The following is an 18,923-nucleotide window of genomic DNA, read 5'->3' on the forward strand; positions in this document are numbered from 1 at the left end:
AGTACTTTACATTTTGGCTCATAACTCCTGAACTGTGACACTTTTCATGGTTCAAGATGAACGTGTCAGTATAGCCCACGCAGATTTCTTCCTGAGCATAACAATATTTTTTATGACTCCTACAACAAATTTCATCCAATCTTTAACAAATTTGGTACATAAATACTATTGCAGGAGAATGGTCTATTTGACATAACCTATATTAACTTTTGAGCACATTGTGCAATTGCATCTAAATCAGATGACACATGCACATACTCTATCTACTCTATTATTAGTAATACTGCCCTCTACTGCTGTCATATCATTTATGATATATGATATGTACGTAAAGCATGTACTCATAATGCATTAATGAAAAGGAGGTAAGGTAAAAGGGAAATTACCTCAGGTAGCAGATGTTTGACGATGTAAATGACATTTTCCTTCCTTTACACAATGACACTGACTGACAGACATCTCTCAGGGCTGTACGATAGCCGTGACTGAGTCATGTTTTAAGCACCCCGGCACCGACTGATGAGGGGAAGGAGCCTGGAGGGACACACATACAGTATAACCTCCGACACACATACTCACACACACACACACAAAGGGGTGTGTATAAGATTTGTACCTCGAATGAAAGCCCTGTGTACTGCCAACCTAGCAATCTGAAAAGGGGCTCACTCGAGGGGATAGAGTTTTGTTTAGCCTGACACAGCAAAGCGTTTCAACACAGTTACTTTGTGTCATAGCTACAGCAGTGGCAGCCGGGGGCTCATTAAAACTGCTGTGGGCAGAGGAGTCAGTTTTGTCATGGGCTATCTTTGGGAAAACCAAATGCAATTAACATAAGGGGTGAAAATAAACAAAAGATCACAGACGCTTGTAGCCCTAATCATCGAATAAGCAATTTGAATAGGAGAGGAAATAAAACGCTGATAAGGGATCCTATTCATAGGTTTATTCCTTCACCCTTCAAACCGCCAACTCTCATGAAGTAATCCCCCACGCCTTGATTCATTGTTTTCTTCTATTCTCTCAAGATTTGATTGACAATTTTGTAATTACAGTATTCAACGCAACAATTAAATAGCGCCACTCAGTCAATTGTTTTGGGTGAATCTCCAAAAATGTATTGCCGGCTTTCACCCAGCTGCCTACTGTTCCAGCTGTTGCCACACAAGTCAGGTGATGTCCCCTCATTTCCAGCCCACCTAATATGACAGGCGTCAAGAGGGATGCTGCTCATACTGTAAATTCAGTAGTGCAGCTGAGTGGTCATGGTTATGAAAATCAGACCTCTAACACTACACCAAACACTGGGTGGAGATGTCATGACAAGCAGATTGGAACACACACATACATCATCCCCACAAATGAATCAAGTGTTGCTTGTGCGACTTGGAGGGTAATTTTTTTTTGTTTGTTTTAATTGCCCAACATCACCAGTGTTCATCCAAACATATTACACACATGCACTGCATCACTAAGCATTTACAATTTTTCTTAGTGCATCTATTCCCTTTTACTCTTTCCCACACATCAACAACCTTGTCAACATCAGTTAATTAACAGACAGACATTTCTAAGCACTGCATGTTTATTGTTTGCCTTAATGCTTCTCTGCATATGACTATCTTCAAATCACTAATGTTCGAACCCTGTTTGTCACTTTGTAGCTTCAGCTGTTGTTTGTGCTTCAGCATCTGGTGCTCACACTGAATGAAAATGGGATTCGAAAGCCCATTTACCAGATCTAGTTATCGTTAGATGCCAAATATGTTTATACTGTTATTTCTTTTTTCTTGCCACTGCATACTGCATTCATGTGAATTTAGTGAGTTAACTAAGCAGAATTGGTAAACATCTGTAAAGTGAGGGCTTGCAGAAATCCACAAACCCAAACTAACATCTATACAAATGTGACTGTTAATCCCATACCATTTTTAGATCCTCTCTGTGATTTACAAGCTAATAAGCTGCAGTGTGTGTCTGACAAATAATTTTCTGACATGAAACGATGTATAATTAGTTTATGTTTAGGAAGTAAACTCAACTCATTATATTCACAGAGCCACATAATAGATTAGTGTGCATCTTGGACCGACATGAAATGGATGTATAGACTATAGGCTAACAGTGTCCTGCAATTGTTTATGTTAATTTCTCAAAGTGGATAATCACATAAAACATATAATTACTATGTACTGAAATTGCTAAATTACAAATATTGTCAGGCAAAAGGAATTAGAAGAAATATGTCCTTGATGAAAGACTAGCATATGAAAGAATTCCTTTAACTTAAAAAGATGAGCATTTGTGAAGTTACTGTTTCACTTACTGACATTGCTGTTTGTCTTAATATTTAAATTCTGTGTAGTAGGAAGCAGTAATTTGATTGTACCCATAGCTAGTAATAGATTAATGTAAGCATTACTGCCATACGGTTGATTTGTGGATACATTAGGGCCATTCAGTAAAGGAGCAGAGCAGACTAATAGCAGGCTAAATGCTGGACATTGGTGAAAATAACGGTTAAGTGCAGTGCAGTAAACTGTAATGTATAATGCTGCTCAACTAAATAAATACTAAATACTCTTAACCATTTTAGCAATTGTGTTGTAGCCTAGGAATTTAGTTGAGATTTATAATCCAAATTCAATGAATTAATTGAAAACGATACGAAATTATGATATGTGTTAAATGCCTGTGAGTCATTGCAGCAGCCATACATTCTCTCCCAACAGGCTTGTTATTTTATATGTTGGGTAAAAATAGAACTGACGTTTAGATACATTTGCTTCATACACTCAGATGAAGGAGCTTTGAAATATTAAAGCAGGAATCTATTTTTTATCTGATGGCCATAAAAAGATGAGTGCAGTTAACCAGGGCTGTACCAGAGGGAGGGAGAGAGATAAACTGTTTGCATTTTAAATTATACATGAAAGTGGACTCTGGACTGTGAATTAGAAAGTAATGGGTGTACGTACAGTATGTGTATGTGGAAGTGCACTCCAGAATATAAGAAAAAATAAGAACAACGATGGAAATATTAAAAAAACCTTTATTATAGTCTCTAAATCATTAAAAAAAGCCAACATGTTCTCATACTTGAGATTTTGAGAGTATGTGTTCTTATATTTGTTGGTGTATATGCTCCCTGCTGAGATTGTGGTGCTGCTGAGTGAGCAGCTTGGCGACACTTGTAAATAGAATGACTTTATGGAATGCAAAACTGTAAACCCTCTGATGGATTAACTTGAATCCAATCTGTATGGAATCTCTAATGAGAAATTACATTCACACAGACAGGGTTCAAGGCAATTAGTGTGGTAACTAGAATCAGCTTCTAGTCGAGAGCAAGGTGAGGCACCTTGATCCCTCCAAGACCAGACCTTATCCTCGTCCTGTCTCTAGAGACCCCTCTCACTCTCTATGTGGCTTATGCAAATGAGCAGGCACAAATTGACTTGATGGAGATGGGTTTATTCCAATCATGGCTGCCAAGGTTTTGACTAAACAGCTCTGAGAAAGAGGGCTGCCCTTGGGTGTCACTGTAGAAATGATGATTTGACGTCTGCTTGCTTGCTGTAATGTCCGTCTTGTGGCAGCGTGCACTGAATTTGTTTACAAGTGCCTTTCGGCATTTCTCCCCACCCAGCCTGTCGACACAGAAAATCTGTCCTCCGTTTGCAGACATCTCCAGTCTGTGAACTGAGCTCACCTATTGCAGAACAGCATAAAGAGCTAGTTGATAGCGCAGTGGTTTTATCTCTTTATGAGCTCCTGTAGGGAAGGGCTGTGGGGAAATTGGTTCTACCACTATCAAAGAGCAGAGACTGCTAGGGTAAGGGATAAAAGGGTAAAAAAAAAAAAATAATCTGTATATGTTTACTCTTTTTATATACCCTCACCCCTCATCTTTCTTTCTCTCTCTGTTTTTTTTCTGGTCTGTTTCCCCCTTCCATGTACTGAATCATCAAACCACCATTTTGTTGTCTGCTCTGCTCGTAACTGAGGCTGTTCCTGTTATCATCCACCTATACTATTTAATGTGTGCAATATGTGCTAATATTAATTTACATACTGTAGTGCTCTTGCCTGTCTCTGAGGAGGACCATAGAACAAATAGTTATCATCATTTAAGAGCTTGTAGTGATTGTAAGTAATGCTGTGTCACACTGTGATTTAAGCTATGACTTGAAGGGCAATTGCATTCATCAGTCGTTAACACCAGACATTAGCCAAAGAGAAAAAGAACAGTTTCTTCTGGAAAGCTCATTGAGCACTTTGGTTGTTCTAGAACTCTCTTTGCGAGCCGACATGTCTAACTGCCCCTCCCCACTGGGCTGCCCGACCCACTTCTCAGGCTCCCCGGGGATGAAGATCTACATCGATCCCTTTACCTACGAAGACCCCAACGAAGCTGTACGAGAATTCGCCAAGGAGATTGACGTCTCCACTGTCAAGATTGAGGAGGTCATTGGTGCAGGTATGATGAATGGGTGCTATGGAACAATCTGTTTGTGTGTGTGTGTGCACTTATGTGTGCACGTGTACACAAGGTGAATGTGGATTGCTATATTTTCATGTATTTATATATGTTATATGTGTATGTATATGTTTGCATGCTTGTGTGCAAACAAGATTAGCCGGAATCTGTTCAAGGTTGTTAAGCCCAGCCCTTTTGGCAGCCACATCAGATGGGAACATGTCAAGGGCCTATGTCAAGTGCACTAGCAGCATATAGGCCAGCTACCCTGGGACGTAATGGCATTAGAAATAACTCAAGCCTTGCGCCCTATTCCCTGTGCTTCTCTGTTTTTGGATCCTATTAGTGTTCCTCTATAACATGTTCTACCTTGCATCATCCCTTTTCATTTACCTTACATGTAAAATAGGTAGACTCATTTTGAGAGATGTTTGAGAATCCTCTCTTATGTAGATCTATTGTTAAAATGTCTGTTAAAATTCATGAACAGGTAATTAGGAGCTGATTGCTTTGAAGTAAATTCTGAGCAACTGGAGGCTAAAATAGCTTCAGCTTAGTATGTCCATGTTTTTCCAACATGTCTTTTCTTTGGGACAGGACACACCTTTTTTACAGCAGGGAGGGCATGCTGATATTATATGTGTTGGTTCATACAGAGACTAAAATACCCCTGGTAATGAGACTGAGCCTGGAATAGCTCCTGAGGACTGGCCTACTCAGCAAGCTAGGTGTGAGGAAGTGACAGAGATAGGATAGGGGTAAGGATGCAAGGGGACTAATTAATTAAAGATTTCCGTTTTTGTTGATTTCACTGTGTGGTGTCTCTGCAGGACACCAAGGTGGTGATAATTAATCAAACAGGTTCCAGATATTTACCAGATAGTGCTTGACTGTTATTCTTTGATTGGGCAATATGAAGACACTTGGCAGGCTTTTAGGATAGATGACTACTGTGAGTCAGAGGAGCCACACTGTTAAGAATATCATGAAGGAGCAACACTAGAGGAGAATTGGACAACACTCAGCATGCTTGATATAGACTATATCAAGATCTAAAATTGCCCTTTGGGTAATATTTCTGCTTAGGGACAGGAGATGCCAATAAACTTGATAAATGAAAAGATTTAGATCTCATCAACTCCACTAATCTTTTGTCCGATCACTTTTTGATCAGTTCTTGTTTTTGACAGAGCAATCACTGCGCACTTCTCTCTGTTTCCCCTCTAGGTGAATTTGGGGAGGTGTACAAGGGCCGTTTGAAGCTGCCTGGTAAGAGGGAGATCTATGTAGCCATCAAGACCCTGAAGGTGGGCTACGTAGAGAAGCAGAGGCGGGACTTCCTGTCTGAGGCGTCAATCATGGGCCAGTTTGACCACCCAAACATTATCCGTCTGGAGGGTGTAGTCACAAAGAGCCGCCCGGTCATGATCGTCACAGAGTTTATGGAGAATGGTGCCCTTGACTCATTCCTTAGGGTGAGTAATTTTTGTGAACACATACATTGCAAACAGTTATATGGGGTGATAAAAAGTCATATTCAGGAGTTGAATAGAAACACTGCATTATGGAATTGAGAAGCTAATTAGAAATGAGTCATTAAACCGTCCCACAAAAAGAGTTCATACTAAGGATCCCTCCAAATACAAATTAGAACAAGCCTTCTAAACCTATCTTGTGCCAACAGAGAATATGTTTCATGACAATGAACGTGATTTCAATCATTCTTAATTTGAAATTTTCCACTAGCTAGCCCCATCAGCCTTTAATTTCTGCTATTAATGGACTCCTCACTCTTTCTTTTATAGTCAGGATTGAGCGGACATGCAGCTTAATCAATATTCAACTCGCTTTTTTTCCTTCTTCAATCTCATGGATTGGTGTTCTATTCCACTTTGATCTAGGGTGGGTTTAAAGGGGCTCTTTGAAGTTGGCTTTGCTAACCGCCACATCCGACTTGTGTTTCCATCGATCTCCCTTACCCTCTTATTTGTTACTGTGTTTCGGGGGTTCAAAGCTTGCTCTTCAGAGCATTCACACAGGGGTAGGGGCACCATGCGTGGATGTTAAAGAGATGGATGCCTGCATGCCCGAATGGAACAATGCGCTAACACTTACCATGAGCAAGATTGGCTCCAGGAATCCATTTTGCTTATCTAATACAAGTATACTTTTCCTCTGGACATTAAGAGGATTTAAAAGGCAAGAAAAGAGCTCAGCATCTCGATTTTATAATGACATAGTGTAAAAAACAAATGATTTAAATCTAAGGGAAGGAAAAAAAACTCTAACCTGAAATAAGTGAACATAATTACCTGCTTTGAAAAAAAAAGTAGCTCCAACCTCAAATAGATGGGGAAAATCAGGTAGATTAGACTGTCTCTTATGTACATGCCAGGTGTGACAACACATCATGTCCCATTGTCACTGTATGTGGATGTACCCTCTGGCTGTGGTGATATACTGCAAGGCTTTTATAATTCTGGAGTCCCACTGGGCAGCCTTGATGGTAACTGCATTTCTGAAGACAGTAAGACTACATTTTGTCTATAATACATCAGATAATTGCAAAAACATGTAATTTGTTTTGCACTGATATCTTCTAATAGAGAATCAGATTTAAACAGTGTGGTATTTAAAATAACAACATTCAAGCCTGGAATTTTTTGTCAACAGTATCTTTCAGCATTTGCTAAAATATCTCTATCCTCCAGCTATTCTCATTTATGTTGATCATGGTAAAGATAATATCTAAATAACAGTTTTAATTTGTTTTTCTCTCTCTGTCCTCTAGCAAAATGATGGTCAGTTCACGGTGATCCAGTTGGTGGGGATGATGCGTGGGATCTCAGCTGGGATGAAATATCTCTCAGAAATGAACTACGTCCACCGTGACCTGGCTGCACGAAACATTCTGGTCAACAGCAACTTGGTGTGTAAAGTGTCTGACTTTGGCCTGTCACGCTACCTACAGGATGACACATCTGATCCCAGCTATACCAGCTCTCTAGTGAGTACTTGCAATGTTTCATTTTGCTTGAATGCTATGGGCAACATTATCAATTTTATTTACTTTATTGCCAACTTTTTATTCACATATACAGCAATCAAAACATCCTAAAAACCATTACCTATCAGTCTAATCAGTTTTGCTTCTATCAGATACTGTTTGAAAATCTTAAAACCTTTTCAGTGCCTTTCATTTTATATGAGCTGTCTCTTTCTTCTTCCTCATCCTCCTTCCTCATCTTTCCTATACTCTGCAAGTCATGGACCGGAGGTCTGTCACATCTTCATTAGTGTGGAGACAAGCCTCCTCTGGGAAGGCTCCTCTCTCGTTGACATGCCCAGAGTGCAGAGAAACCAAAGGGCATTGCGGCCTCTCAAACTGACAGCTACCACCCCCTCTCTCTCCCTCCCTCTTCTCTCTCACTCCTCATTCATTATTACTGGGGCATCATGGGAGGCTTTGGCTCCTCATTAACTCCTCCACACTACAGATCTGTAATTATTAGCAGCCATCATTAGTTCATCTTCTGCCTCTCCTCTTCCTAATTCAAAACACACTCTTACACCTTCGCAAACACACGGCGCAGGTCATTAGGACTCCCGGCATGCCTGAGTTTGTGCGCATGTTTTTATTCGAGTGTCTATATGTGTGTGTTAGCACAGGCATGCATGTGCATGTGTCTCGTATCACCTCATTGACTCTGCTTTGAGACTTTGGTGCAAATTAGCTTGTTTACTGCCAATGTATCATGTGTGTTGCTGCTTGCATTTGGTAGACAGTAAGGTTCTCTTCAAGCAAAACTGATCAATAGGGGATAAAGAGCATATTATTTAACCTAAAGATAGTTTTTTTATTCTTAAGTTCAATAAACTTATATATATATATACAGTTGTATGCAAAAGTTTAGGAACCCCTGACAATTTCCATGATTTTAATTTATAAATATTTGGGTGTTTGGATCAGCAATTTCATTTTGATCTATCAAATAACTGAAGGACACAGTAATATTTCAGTAGTGAAATGAGGTTTATTGGATTAACAGAAAATGTGCAATATGCATCAAAACGAAATTAGACAGGTGCATAAATTTGGGCACCCTTGTCATTTTGTTGATTTGAATACCTGTAACTACTTAGCACTGATTAATTGGAACACACAATTGGTTTGGTGAGCTCATTAAGCCTTGAACTTCATAGACAGGTGCATCCAATCATGAGAAAAGGTATTTAAGGTGGCCAATTGAAAGTTGTTGTTCTCTTTGACTCTCCTCTGAAGAGTGGCAACATGGGGGCCTCAAAACAACTCTCAAATGACCTGAAAAAAAGATTGTTCTACATTATGGTTTAGGGGAGGCTACAAAAGTTATCGCAGAAATATAAGCTGTCAGTGTCCACTGTGAGGAACATAGTGAGGAAATGGAGGACCACAGGCACAGTTCTTGTTAAGGCCAGAAGTGGCAGACCACATAAAATATTGAGAGGCAAAGGCGAAGGATGGTGAGAACGGTCAAAAACAGCCCACAGACCACCTCCAAAGACCTACAACATCAACTTGCTGCAGATGGTGTCACTGTGCATCGTTCAACAATTCAGCGCACTTTGCACAAGGAGAAGCTGTATGGGAGAGTGATGCGAAAGAAGCCTTTTCTGCACACACGCCACAAACGGAGTCACTTGAGGTATGCAAACACACATTTGGACAAGCCAGCTTCATTTTGGAATAAGGTGCTGTGGACTGATGAAACAAAGATTGAGTTATTTGGTCATAACAAGGGGCGTTATGCATGGCGGCAAAAGAACACAACATTCCAAGAAAAACACTTGCTACCCACAGTAAAATTTGGTGGAGGTTCCATCATGCTGTGGGGTTGTGTGGCCAGTGCCGGTACTGGGAATCTGGTTAAAGTTGAGGGTCGCATGGATTCCACTCAATATCAGCAGATTCTTGAGAATAATGTTGAGGAATCAGTCACAAAGTTGAAGTTACGCCGGGGCTGGATATTTCAACAAGACAACGACCCAAAACACTGCTCAAAATCTACTCTGGCCTTTATGCAGAGGAACAAGTACAATGTTCTGGAATGGCCATCCCAGTCCCCAGACCTGAATATCATTGAACATCTGTGGGGTGATTTGAAGCGGGCTGTCCATGCTCGGCAACCATCAAACCTAACTGAACTGGAGATGTTTTGTAAGGAGGAATGGTCCAAAATACATTCATCCAGAATCCAGACACTCATTACAGGCTATAGGAAGCGTCTAGAGGCTGTTATTTCTGCTAAAGGAGGCTCTACTAAATATTGATGTGATTTTTCTGTTGGGGTGCCCAAATTTATGCACCTGTCTAATTTCGTTTTGATGCATATTGCACATTTTCTGTTAATCCAATAAATCTCATTTCACTACTGAAATATTACTGTGTCCTTCAGTTATTTGATAGATCAAAATGAAATTGCTCATCCAAACACCCAAATATTTATAAATGAAAATCATGGAAATTGTCAGGGGTTCCTAAACTTTTGCATACAACTGTGTGTATATATATATATATATATATATATATATATATATATATTTATACTTACAATAGCCATACATTTTTCCCATACTCTTTTATTTTGCAAGTCACTGAGTCATGTCCTGTATTTTACCTGTCTTCCTCTTATTTTGGGTCACCAGTCTCCAGTGACACTACACAACCTATTCTGCCAGTTTTACCTGGGAGAGGAGATTTTCACGTGTTTCATAAAACCGCCTTGGGGACTCTTTCTGAAAATGATTCGTTGTATACACTGTGAATGTACAGCATTGTGGTAGCACTGTATATATTATGCATAAATATGAATATATTATACTATAAAAAGGGCCTATTTTAGGATTAGTTTCAGAGGTATTTCAACACATGTAAAACTTGAGATCAAAAGCATGCAGTCAAATAGCCTATGTATGTCAGAGCTACCGAGGTATGAAAAGAGAGTTCTCAAAATAATTTGTTTTCATCTAAATATATGTGACGAAACAAAACAATAATACAAAACCCACAATGCATTTTATTTCTATTTTATTTCCACCTTTGTGGCTGAGCTTCGGTAGAAACTGCTCTGTTAGAATTATTAATTTAGGTTATATGCAAAAACACACATGCACAACATACAGTGTGAGCCCAGTCGAGGTTACTGATTGGCAGAAGGTGGTAGCCCTGGTGTGAAGAGGAAGTGTCATAAGGGCCAGAGGAGACATGACCTCACATTGGTGTGGCTGAGAGCTAATTGCTCCCCAGGAATAGCTTGCTTTGTATGGCTGACCCCTGTGGCTAAACCTTGCTGAATGGGTCTTATGTTGCAACAAAGAAGAGCAGCACCTCTGTTGTCTGCACCACTGAGCTTGCTAATAAAACAGGGTGTAAAAGGTGGGGATTGGATTATAGATTGTGGTCGGCATTTTGATGTTGTTTAATGCAAACAAAGTCTCCTTGAGGGCATTATCTGGAGAGTCAATAGAGCAGGTGAGGTTTGAAGTTTGAACCTGGGGAGCTGTTTTGATGGTAACACACCATTTGATGGTGTGTTTTTTACTGATAGAGATTTTAAAATGAGCACATCAAAGCTTTGGCTGTGCTTCACTTTCATACTGAGTGTTGTCTTATTATCATAAGCATCCAGATGAAATCTTCCATAACAATTTTTGTTCCTTCCAAATCAACAGAGCACTTTTACTCATATCCCGCCACACACTGAGAGGTCCAGCAATATGCCTGGTAAATTCTTAAATTGAACTAAATGTGATCAGCTAACATGTGGACAGCTGATGTTGCCACAGACTGTCATGTCACCTGTCCTACTGATCCCTCATCCCCTGTATTAGGGGGACATGCAAACAAGCATGGCTGGAATTGGGGGTCCACAGGTCCCATACAGGGTCCTATACTGTAATTAAGCTATGCATGGTGCCCTTCACTCCATGACTTCAGCTATGACCTGACACTAACCAATCAGCGAGCAAGGTTGGCGTGGCAGAGGGAATCGGGGAAATTAAATTGCACTGACATGCAGTGATTTACATCACCATCAACCTCCTACTCCAGCAAATTAATCACCTCTTTCCCTCTACTGCTTTTCAAAATTTTCCCTGCAATTCTAGCCCACCAATTACAGTGCCTGTGGTGTGATGCTGGATGTATGGCTGGGAGGACATGTTGGTAATTGTGTTAACACTGGATGTGGGTTCACTCTGGAGCAATGTTGTGGAGGTTTCAGACAGAAGGGGGCTGTCCTCCCTCTCTGTTGGTTGCTCACCAGTCGTGATTAATTATGCTGACAGGACAATGTTAGGACTGCGCTGGTCTTGCTAAGGTGATGTGTGCTAATTATTTTAAAGACTCTGTGTTTCATTGCTTTCTTGTATTTGTATTTGCATCACTGCCTGATTACGTTGCATGGTTTAAGAAGTAGCCCATTGGGACACACAAGTCCAGGTGAGATGAGAGTGACCCTGCTTACCTGACAAAGAAGTGGATTGATTTTTGAAGACCCTCTCTTTATTCACCAATCCATCCTTCTAAGGAGCCATCCATCCATGCGTCCACTTATCTATCTTTCCTTTTTCTCCAGCTGTCCACTTCTTTCCCATTTCAAGGCTCCCAGAGCAACACAAAGGCACATCGGAACGGCATACTCAGTGTAGGTGTGATGAATGATGCGTCAAACTGTTTGCGGTGGTGATGTGTTATATATTTTATTGTGTGTTTTGTGTTAAAGTCAGAGATCTGGGCATGGTCTCTGGGGTTTAATGCACAGTTTGTGGCTAAGATAAGAGAGCAAGTGGTCAATAGGGAGTGTGTGTGTGTGGATATTTTTCCAAAATCTGGTGTGTGAGAATAGCATGTCAAGTCTATAACAGCTTAGACAAGCGGTTGTTACCCTTTCTCTTGAAGGTTCATGCCCATAGGGCCATAGTGAGGAGGGCAGGTATGGGTCAGGAATTTCTGCTTGTGCCTCAGCTGATGATGTCATTGCTGTCATTGCCTTGCATGTCACGCGATGTGTACTGTATGTTGTGAGTGAGCATGTACTGTATGTGGTTAAAGTGTTCCTGGGTATACACATATATGTCCCCCAGGTGTCTTTCTATGTGTGTGTGTGTTTGTTTGTTTGTTTATGTCATTGAGGCTGAGAGGGGTTGAAAGGCGAGGTCACACAGAGCCAGTAACAAAGCTCATCCGTCAAATCCCTGTGACCTGAGTGACATTCTCTCAGCTCCGCTCCAGTGCTCACACTATGTGGACCGCACTGTTGTTTCTGTCATTTGTCTATTTTCTATTTGCATCCTTTCCCCCTCTCTCTGGCTTCAGGCCCATGCGCTTTTTTGGCTTGTCTTTTCAACTTGTAGTGAAATATTTATGCACTGCAAGTTAAAGGGACAGAGTCTCTGAGAGAACAAGAAGTGAAATGGGAACATGTCCATATGGACCAGACCAAACACTAACAAAGGAACTTTCTTGTAGATAATTGTATCCTAACATATCACATTTGTATACAAACATAAAATACATATTTACATAGACATTACACCTGTACCAGTACTGTATGTTAACCAGCAAACCCTTTGTGGCTATTGCCATGGCTTCCCTGAGGCACTGTGGTGTCACCATGATGGTCACAACTGATTTCACTGCCCATGTCCATACATCACACCATTTTCATGTGAAAAAGATACATTTAGCAAAATCTGGGTTAAAAAGCATTTGAATAAGGCAACAGTTGTTTTCACTGAGCCGCTAAGAGTGCTTGCATTTAAAAAAAAAAAAAAAAGACCAGCTGTAAATATAGGTCTCACATTTGCTGTCTATTTCACACTATGCCACATGGCAATTTCACACTACACTATTGTCAATAATGGACATGTGCTTCACTCTTTTTAATATCAAAACATTTTAAGCTCAAGAGCTTTTTTTCTTTATTTCTTGGTATAGGTAAAGGGAAGACGTAATCTACTGATTCTCTTTGATGATGCACAGCATCACTCATTCTCCCTCAGTAATTCAACAAGCCTAGGTTTACTGTAGGCTATTTTTGGTGTTCAAAGACAACCTGTATATATACACATACATTGCTGAAGTTCCAAAACAAATGCTGCTCTTGTATTTTGTAGTTGGAACAACACAAATTCAGATAAAAACATTTTCTCCAATTCCCACTAGCTGTAGTTTGCAGCTGGAGCTTAATGTAGTATCAGTCATGTTGGAAAACAATCTAGGGCTGATATCGCCAAATGTATAATTTGACTATTTGGATCTGGATTACATCATGTCATTCACATGTGATGTTCGGTAGGAACCTCAGAAATCTTTCCCCCCTTTTCTCCTCAATGTAATTGTTTGAATTTCCCATAATACCCTGCCATTTCCAACTCCCTTTTTTAGCTTAGGGAACGCGTAGACCAGTACATTCACATGCCAGGTACGTACTTTTCAGTTTCACTGGGAGATCATGTAAATTTCATGCTCTCCTGCACAGACCCCATAAGTATGAGTCACCACTGCAGTGACCAGGCATGATCCCCAACTGGCTTCCCACCTAAGTGTCCTGCCAAGCTGGAGGCGCTACTGCTGGGATTTGAACCCCAGTCACGCTCATTCATAAGATTGTAGAGTTTAATTTGCTCAGTCTTGTGGTAAATGTAGCTGCAAAAAATATCCAGGAATGGAAATGATACCATACCTGGTCCCTGCATCAAAGAGGGAGCAACCATCCAAAGCACTTCACCTTCATTTATACCTTCTGTCACATTTGCCAGAGTCAGTATAAGGTGGGCATTGATTCACCATCTGTGGCTGTTGGACTGCATTTGCATCTGAGCAGGATTCACAACAAAGTGGTTTGTGTACAACCAGTGAAAGAGATACCTTCTCTGTTGTTGAGCCTGTCTCCATAAAAACACTGCAGTCACAAGGGGAGATTCAGTGTGTTGGTTAACCAAAGCAGTAACTTCCAAATAAGGACTTCTGCTTTTAAAATCTTCAAAATAAAAGCGCTGACATAACCATTGCTTTTTTCATATTGTTATCTCATTAAAGGGGCCTTCATAACTACCTTCCCAGTAGCTTTAACAACATGAGGAACAATATTAGCCTCCATATTAAAGGGAAAATCTGACTGAATCTGTATTCAGGTTGTGCTCCAGTTTGATAAGACTGTCTGTAGATGTAATTGCCTATTTTCCACATCCTGTGAAGGAATCATGGGGCCAAGGTCACTGTCTAATATTAGCATGGAATAGTACAAGTAAGATGGGATACTTGCAAGGTTTGACAGCAGACATGTTGAGGTCTATTGGTGAGGTTTCCCTGAGGGAGTTGGAACTTCTGTTTAACAAAACACAGGCAGGTGCTAATGATGCTGGGGAAGGGGGATAATTAATGGAGTAAATAATAAAAAAGCAAGAACATCTGAAGTTACAAAAAAGTAAATCATAAAAATCATCATAGGTGGGTCTGGCATTTCTGAGAGAAGCCTAGATGGTACATATGGACATGTGTATTATATGCAAATTAAATAAAGACAATCTCAAGACGTCACACAAAAACAAATCCACATGCTATAGCGCCTTCTCATGTAGGAACTATTACCTTTCTACTGATAGTTCCTACATAAAACTGCTCAAAGGCAAGAGGAAATATATGTATTTTTGCTTTTGGGGTTAATTGTCCCTTTAAACATTAATGTTTGCGCAAAGCTGTAGCTATAATAATAAAATACATGTGGTGTATTAGTTGTCTAATTGCTTTGGCGGAAACAAAATTTAGTCTGCAAATTGACAATTCTCACCTGGTGCTGAAAATGTTTAAACTGTTGTGTCCTTCACTAAATCTTGTTTATCAGGCCAAATTGGTTTTGCATTTGTGGCTGAAATGCAGGTTGCATACAAATATGGTTTACATAATCACTTTAAAAGGTAATATTTTGTATTTCTAATGGTGAAATCTAAACAAATGGACAGTGATATTCACTTTGCAACACTACATAGAAGTCAGCAAGTCACCATTCTCTCAAGTCTAGTTAGGTAATAATTGACCTGTCAATTATACTTCAAAGGTGATGCCCAAGAGGAGCAGTAATATTCCATATTTGGAAAATGTAAGCCTCACCCCCCTTAGTTACTGTTGCTTTGTCTGTCAAGTTTTCCATTGCATAGCACATATTATGCAGTATAACAGTGGCAGATTTACAACTCAAAATTCTTAGTCATTTTTTAAACAATTGGTCCTTGATTTCAGACATTTTTTTTAGACAAACGCAGACTTCTCATTTCTAGACGACACCCATCGATTTTGCTGAAACGATAACTGTTGCTAGCAGATTTTATCAGCTACAGCTAGCTAGTTAATTAAGCTAACGTAAACTCTGGAATCCAGGAATTAAAGCTGAACCAAGAACTAAGAATTAAGTTGACAATAAAGAGTATTGAAACAGTAAAGAAGTCCTGAACAGTTTTTAATGACATAGGAGACATGTAACAAATTAAGTTACAAATTCCCTATGTTGAGTTTCCTCTAGCTTTATTACCTTATAGATTATTAGATTATTTGGATGCAGTTGGAGTTGCGCACTAGTCAGTGACATGACTAAGATAGCCTTATTTCTCAGTTTTAAGCACACTCTAAATAATAAGGGGTGCATGAAACATATCACTAAAATAGTGTCTCGCTGTATTGTTCTGTAATTTATACTGTAACCTGACTGGATTTCAGTTTCTCGTAGCAATTATTTTAAAAAATGGGATCAGAATGTTACAGACAGAAGGTTCCCGACAATATGAAGCATACTGTAGGTATTTTGATCTTGATCACAATTTCATTTTTTTCAGAAGTAGAGCAATTATGGGGGCTATTCTGGGTGTATGGTATTTTTTCATTCCCCTCTGTTATCTTCCCACGCAGCATAAAGAATTTTTTAGAATTCATCTGTTAATCAAATCTAAAAACAAAAAGCCTCAAAGAGTTCCCAGCCTAATGTGAGACTGTTTGACTGTGATCTTTGGAGCACAAAATAAAACTTTGACAAATGCTTCCCTCAAGTTTTGCATGACTCCATGGTATATAAGGCAAAGACCTGTGTCTTTCTCTCCACCAGACATTCCCATGGGTGTCTGAGAAACCAACATCTCTGTCACCAACCCCGTCCCTTTTTTTCTTGTTCTATTTTTCTTCCCATCTCTCCATGTCACTCTTCCTCTCTTGGCCTCTCTCCATATCTCTCACTCTCTTTCTCATTCTATTTGGGCAGACATCCAGGGCAGATCGTTGCTCTCAAGATTTCATTAAAAGGATGTTGATGGAGCACTCTTCCCAGCCTAAGTAAATGTGCTCAAGTCCATTTGAGTGTGCATTGTTTGGAAATGGATTACTGAAGTTGGAGGAGTAAAGGAAAGGAGAAGAGGGAACAGGGAGAAAAAAAGAAAGGGAGAGGGAGATCTACATATTTGTCTTCCAAATGAAGGAGAAAGTTTATTTGGAATCTCTAAATAGCTTGTGTGAAGTGAAAAAGCTGAGTGAAAACAAGACCAAACACTGGACTCTTCTTTTTCAATTACACTATGTTTATCTGGGACATTGCTGCATGTTAGTGATGACTGTTTTGCACTCTGACAGGTATATTCGCTCCGGATTTCATTTTGCAGCAGCATATCAGTGACAGTCAACATGAAGGTATCTGGCACATTGGTGGATGCATAGCTTAAGCCACTGCAAATACATGACAGGTGTTTCATATCCTTCTATGTGTATGGGCCAAGGGACCATAACAGACACTAGTAAATACACATATTACCTGGCTACCACATGTTTATCCTTCATCTTTCAGACCTGGCTGTCACAGGAACACACTCATCTCACCGTGACACCTCTGAACCTGGCAGTCCCAGAACATCTCTGTTTGCAGTCATACTCCAGACATATTGCTAGCTGTCACAACTGGTCACAACCTGTCACAGGCGGTTACAACCAGGTGGAACCAGTCACATACTGTAATCTCATTCTGGTGACATAAGGGTGACAGCACATTCCTGTGTCTGCTCAAGGTGTTCTGGATGAGAATTCTGTGTGCAAAACATGGCTGGATGTGTTGTCCACATGCATGATGTGGGAATTTAAACACAGAAAAACAAAAACAAATTGCTAATGTCAAAGAGTGTGGAAAATGAGGAAAGGTTTTTTGACATCAACATATGGTAAGGTATCTTTGTGGCACATTTATTTCAGGTTTTCACGCCCTCGTGACCACTCGCTTTTTCTTCATAGTGCCAATATTTATTGAACTGAAAATAGACCCATCCAGTATCTCTGGAAAATCAGGCACTGTATGTCCCCCACTTTATGTATTATCAAGGGAGTTTTGCAAAGTATCACTTGATATCATTACAGATTACTCCTCTCAAGGCCTAGAAGTTCTGTAGCAGCAGTGGCTCATCTACACAAATTCTGAGTTAACTGTCCGAGATAATAGGAGTGTGTGAATTCTGTTTTCGAGGCAATATTTCACTTGAAGGCAAACAGAAAACAGCTTGTTCCTTTTTCAGTAGCCAGCATGATATATCATATCCAAAGAGCTCTCCCCATGCTTTGAGGCTTCACAAAGGACTCATGCTTTTGTGTTGACATTAGGTCAGCACAAAAGCACGTGGTATTAACGCTCTTTTTCCCGGGAAAAAAAAAAGCTCCAATGCTTTTCATTATGTTTTTGCCTTCTTCCCTGTATGCATGAGCTGTTCAGCACTTCGTGTTATTAAAGCAGGATTTTGGCAGAGCTATCACTGGCCCACAGCAGTAATTACCAAGGGTTTGCATAGCTGCCTCTGACTCACTCGCCTTGGAAATGTTATTACTAAAGTCTGTCTCATTGGAGGCGCACAGGGAGCTTCATGTGAAGCCTGTGTCTTTGCTCAGGCCATTCCAGCGACACTCAGCTCATATCCCAACAGGGTCCTGGGGCATGAGACTAGATGTACAGAGCGAGGGAGGGAGTAAGCGAGTACTGATAAAGACGGGCTGTAATAGACAGCATTTTGCTTGGAGCAGCAATTTTTTTCATGTTATTCTGCGTTTATTTCTTTCGTTTTTCATCTTATGTATGTTCATCCACACAAAATAATTGACTTGAAGCATTGCCCCTGACAGAGTGACAGATGAAGAAGAAGGGGATTGGCCTTTTTATATTTTTGTACGGAGGATGGTTTGGCTTGTGTCTGCGTAACTCCATTTGCCCTCAGTCAAAAGAAAGGGCAAGTGAAAGTGTCCTGGGGTTTCAGTTTAGATGAAACGATTGAGATATGAACTAGTCTGAGATATGAGAAAAGCATTGAAGTGGCTGGGGCTTAGATAGCCTTTATTCGACTATTGATCTCTTCCTCTCTGTATTTCTTTCTTGTTCTCTCATTTTCT

The 18,923-nt window shown here is 40.1% G+C and overlaps 1 protein-coding gene across 8 annotated transcripts in view; it reads left to right on the forward strand.

Moving 5' to 3' along the window:
* LOC122886643 (ephrin type-B receptor 1-B) overlaps nt 1-18,923 on the forward strand; it is a 153,104-nt gene that overhangs the window by 124,311 nt on the left and 9,870 nt on the right. For 3 of the 8 annotated variants that reach the window (XM_044219081.1, XM_044219075.1, XM_044219076.1), the window contains exons 10-13: nt 4,292-4,480; nt 5,708-5,955; nt 7,272-7,487; nt 12,097-12,165. In XM_044219081.1, the coding sequence (XP_044075016.1) occupies nt 4,292-4,480; nt 5,708-5,955; nt 7,272-7,487; nt 12,097-12,165 (722 nt within the window). Of the gene's footprint in view, nt 1-4,291; nt 4,481-5,707; nt 5,956-7,271; nt 7,488-7,744; nt 8,202-12,096; nt 12,166-18,923 lie in introns of those variants that run through there. The other 5 variants (XM_044219082.1, XM_044219079.1, XM_044219083.1 and 2 more) reach the window with 4 other exon arrangements.

This window comes from Siniperca chuatsi, linkage group LG13, assembly GCF_020085105.1.
Source record: "Siniperca chuatsi isolate FFG_IHB_CAS linkage group LG13, ASM2008510v1, whole genome shotgun sequence".
Taxonomy (NCBI): domain Eukaryota; kingdom Metazoa; phylum Chordata; class Actinopteri; order Centrarchiformes; family Sinipercidae; genus Siniperca; species Siniperca chuatsi.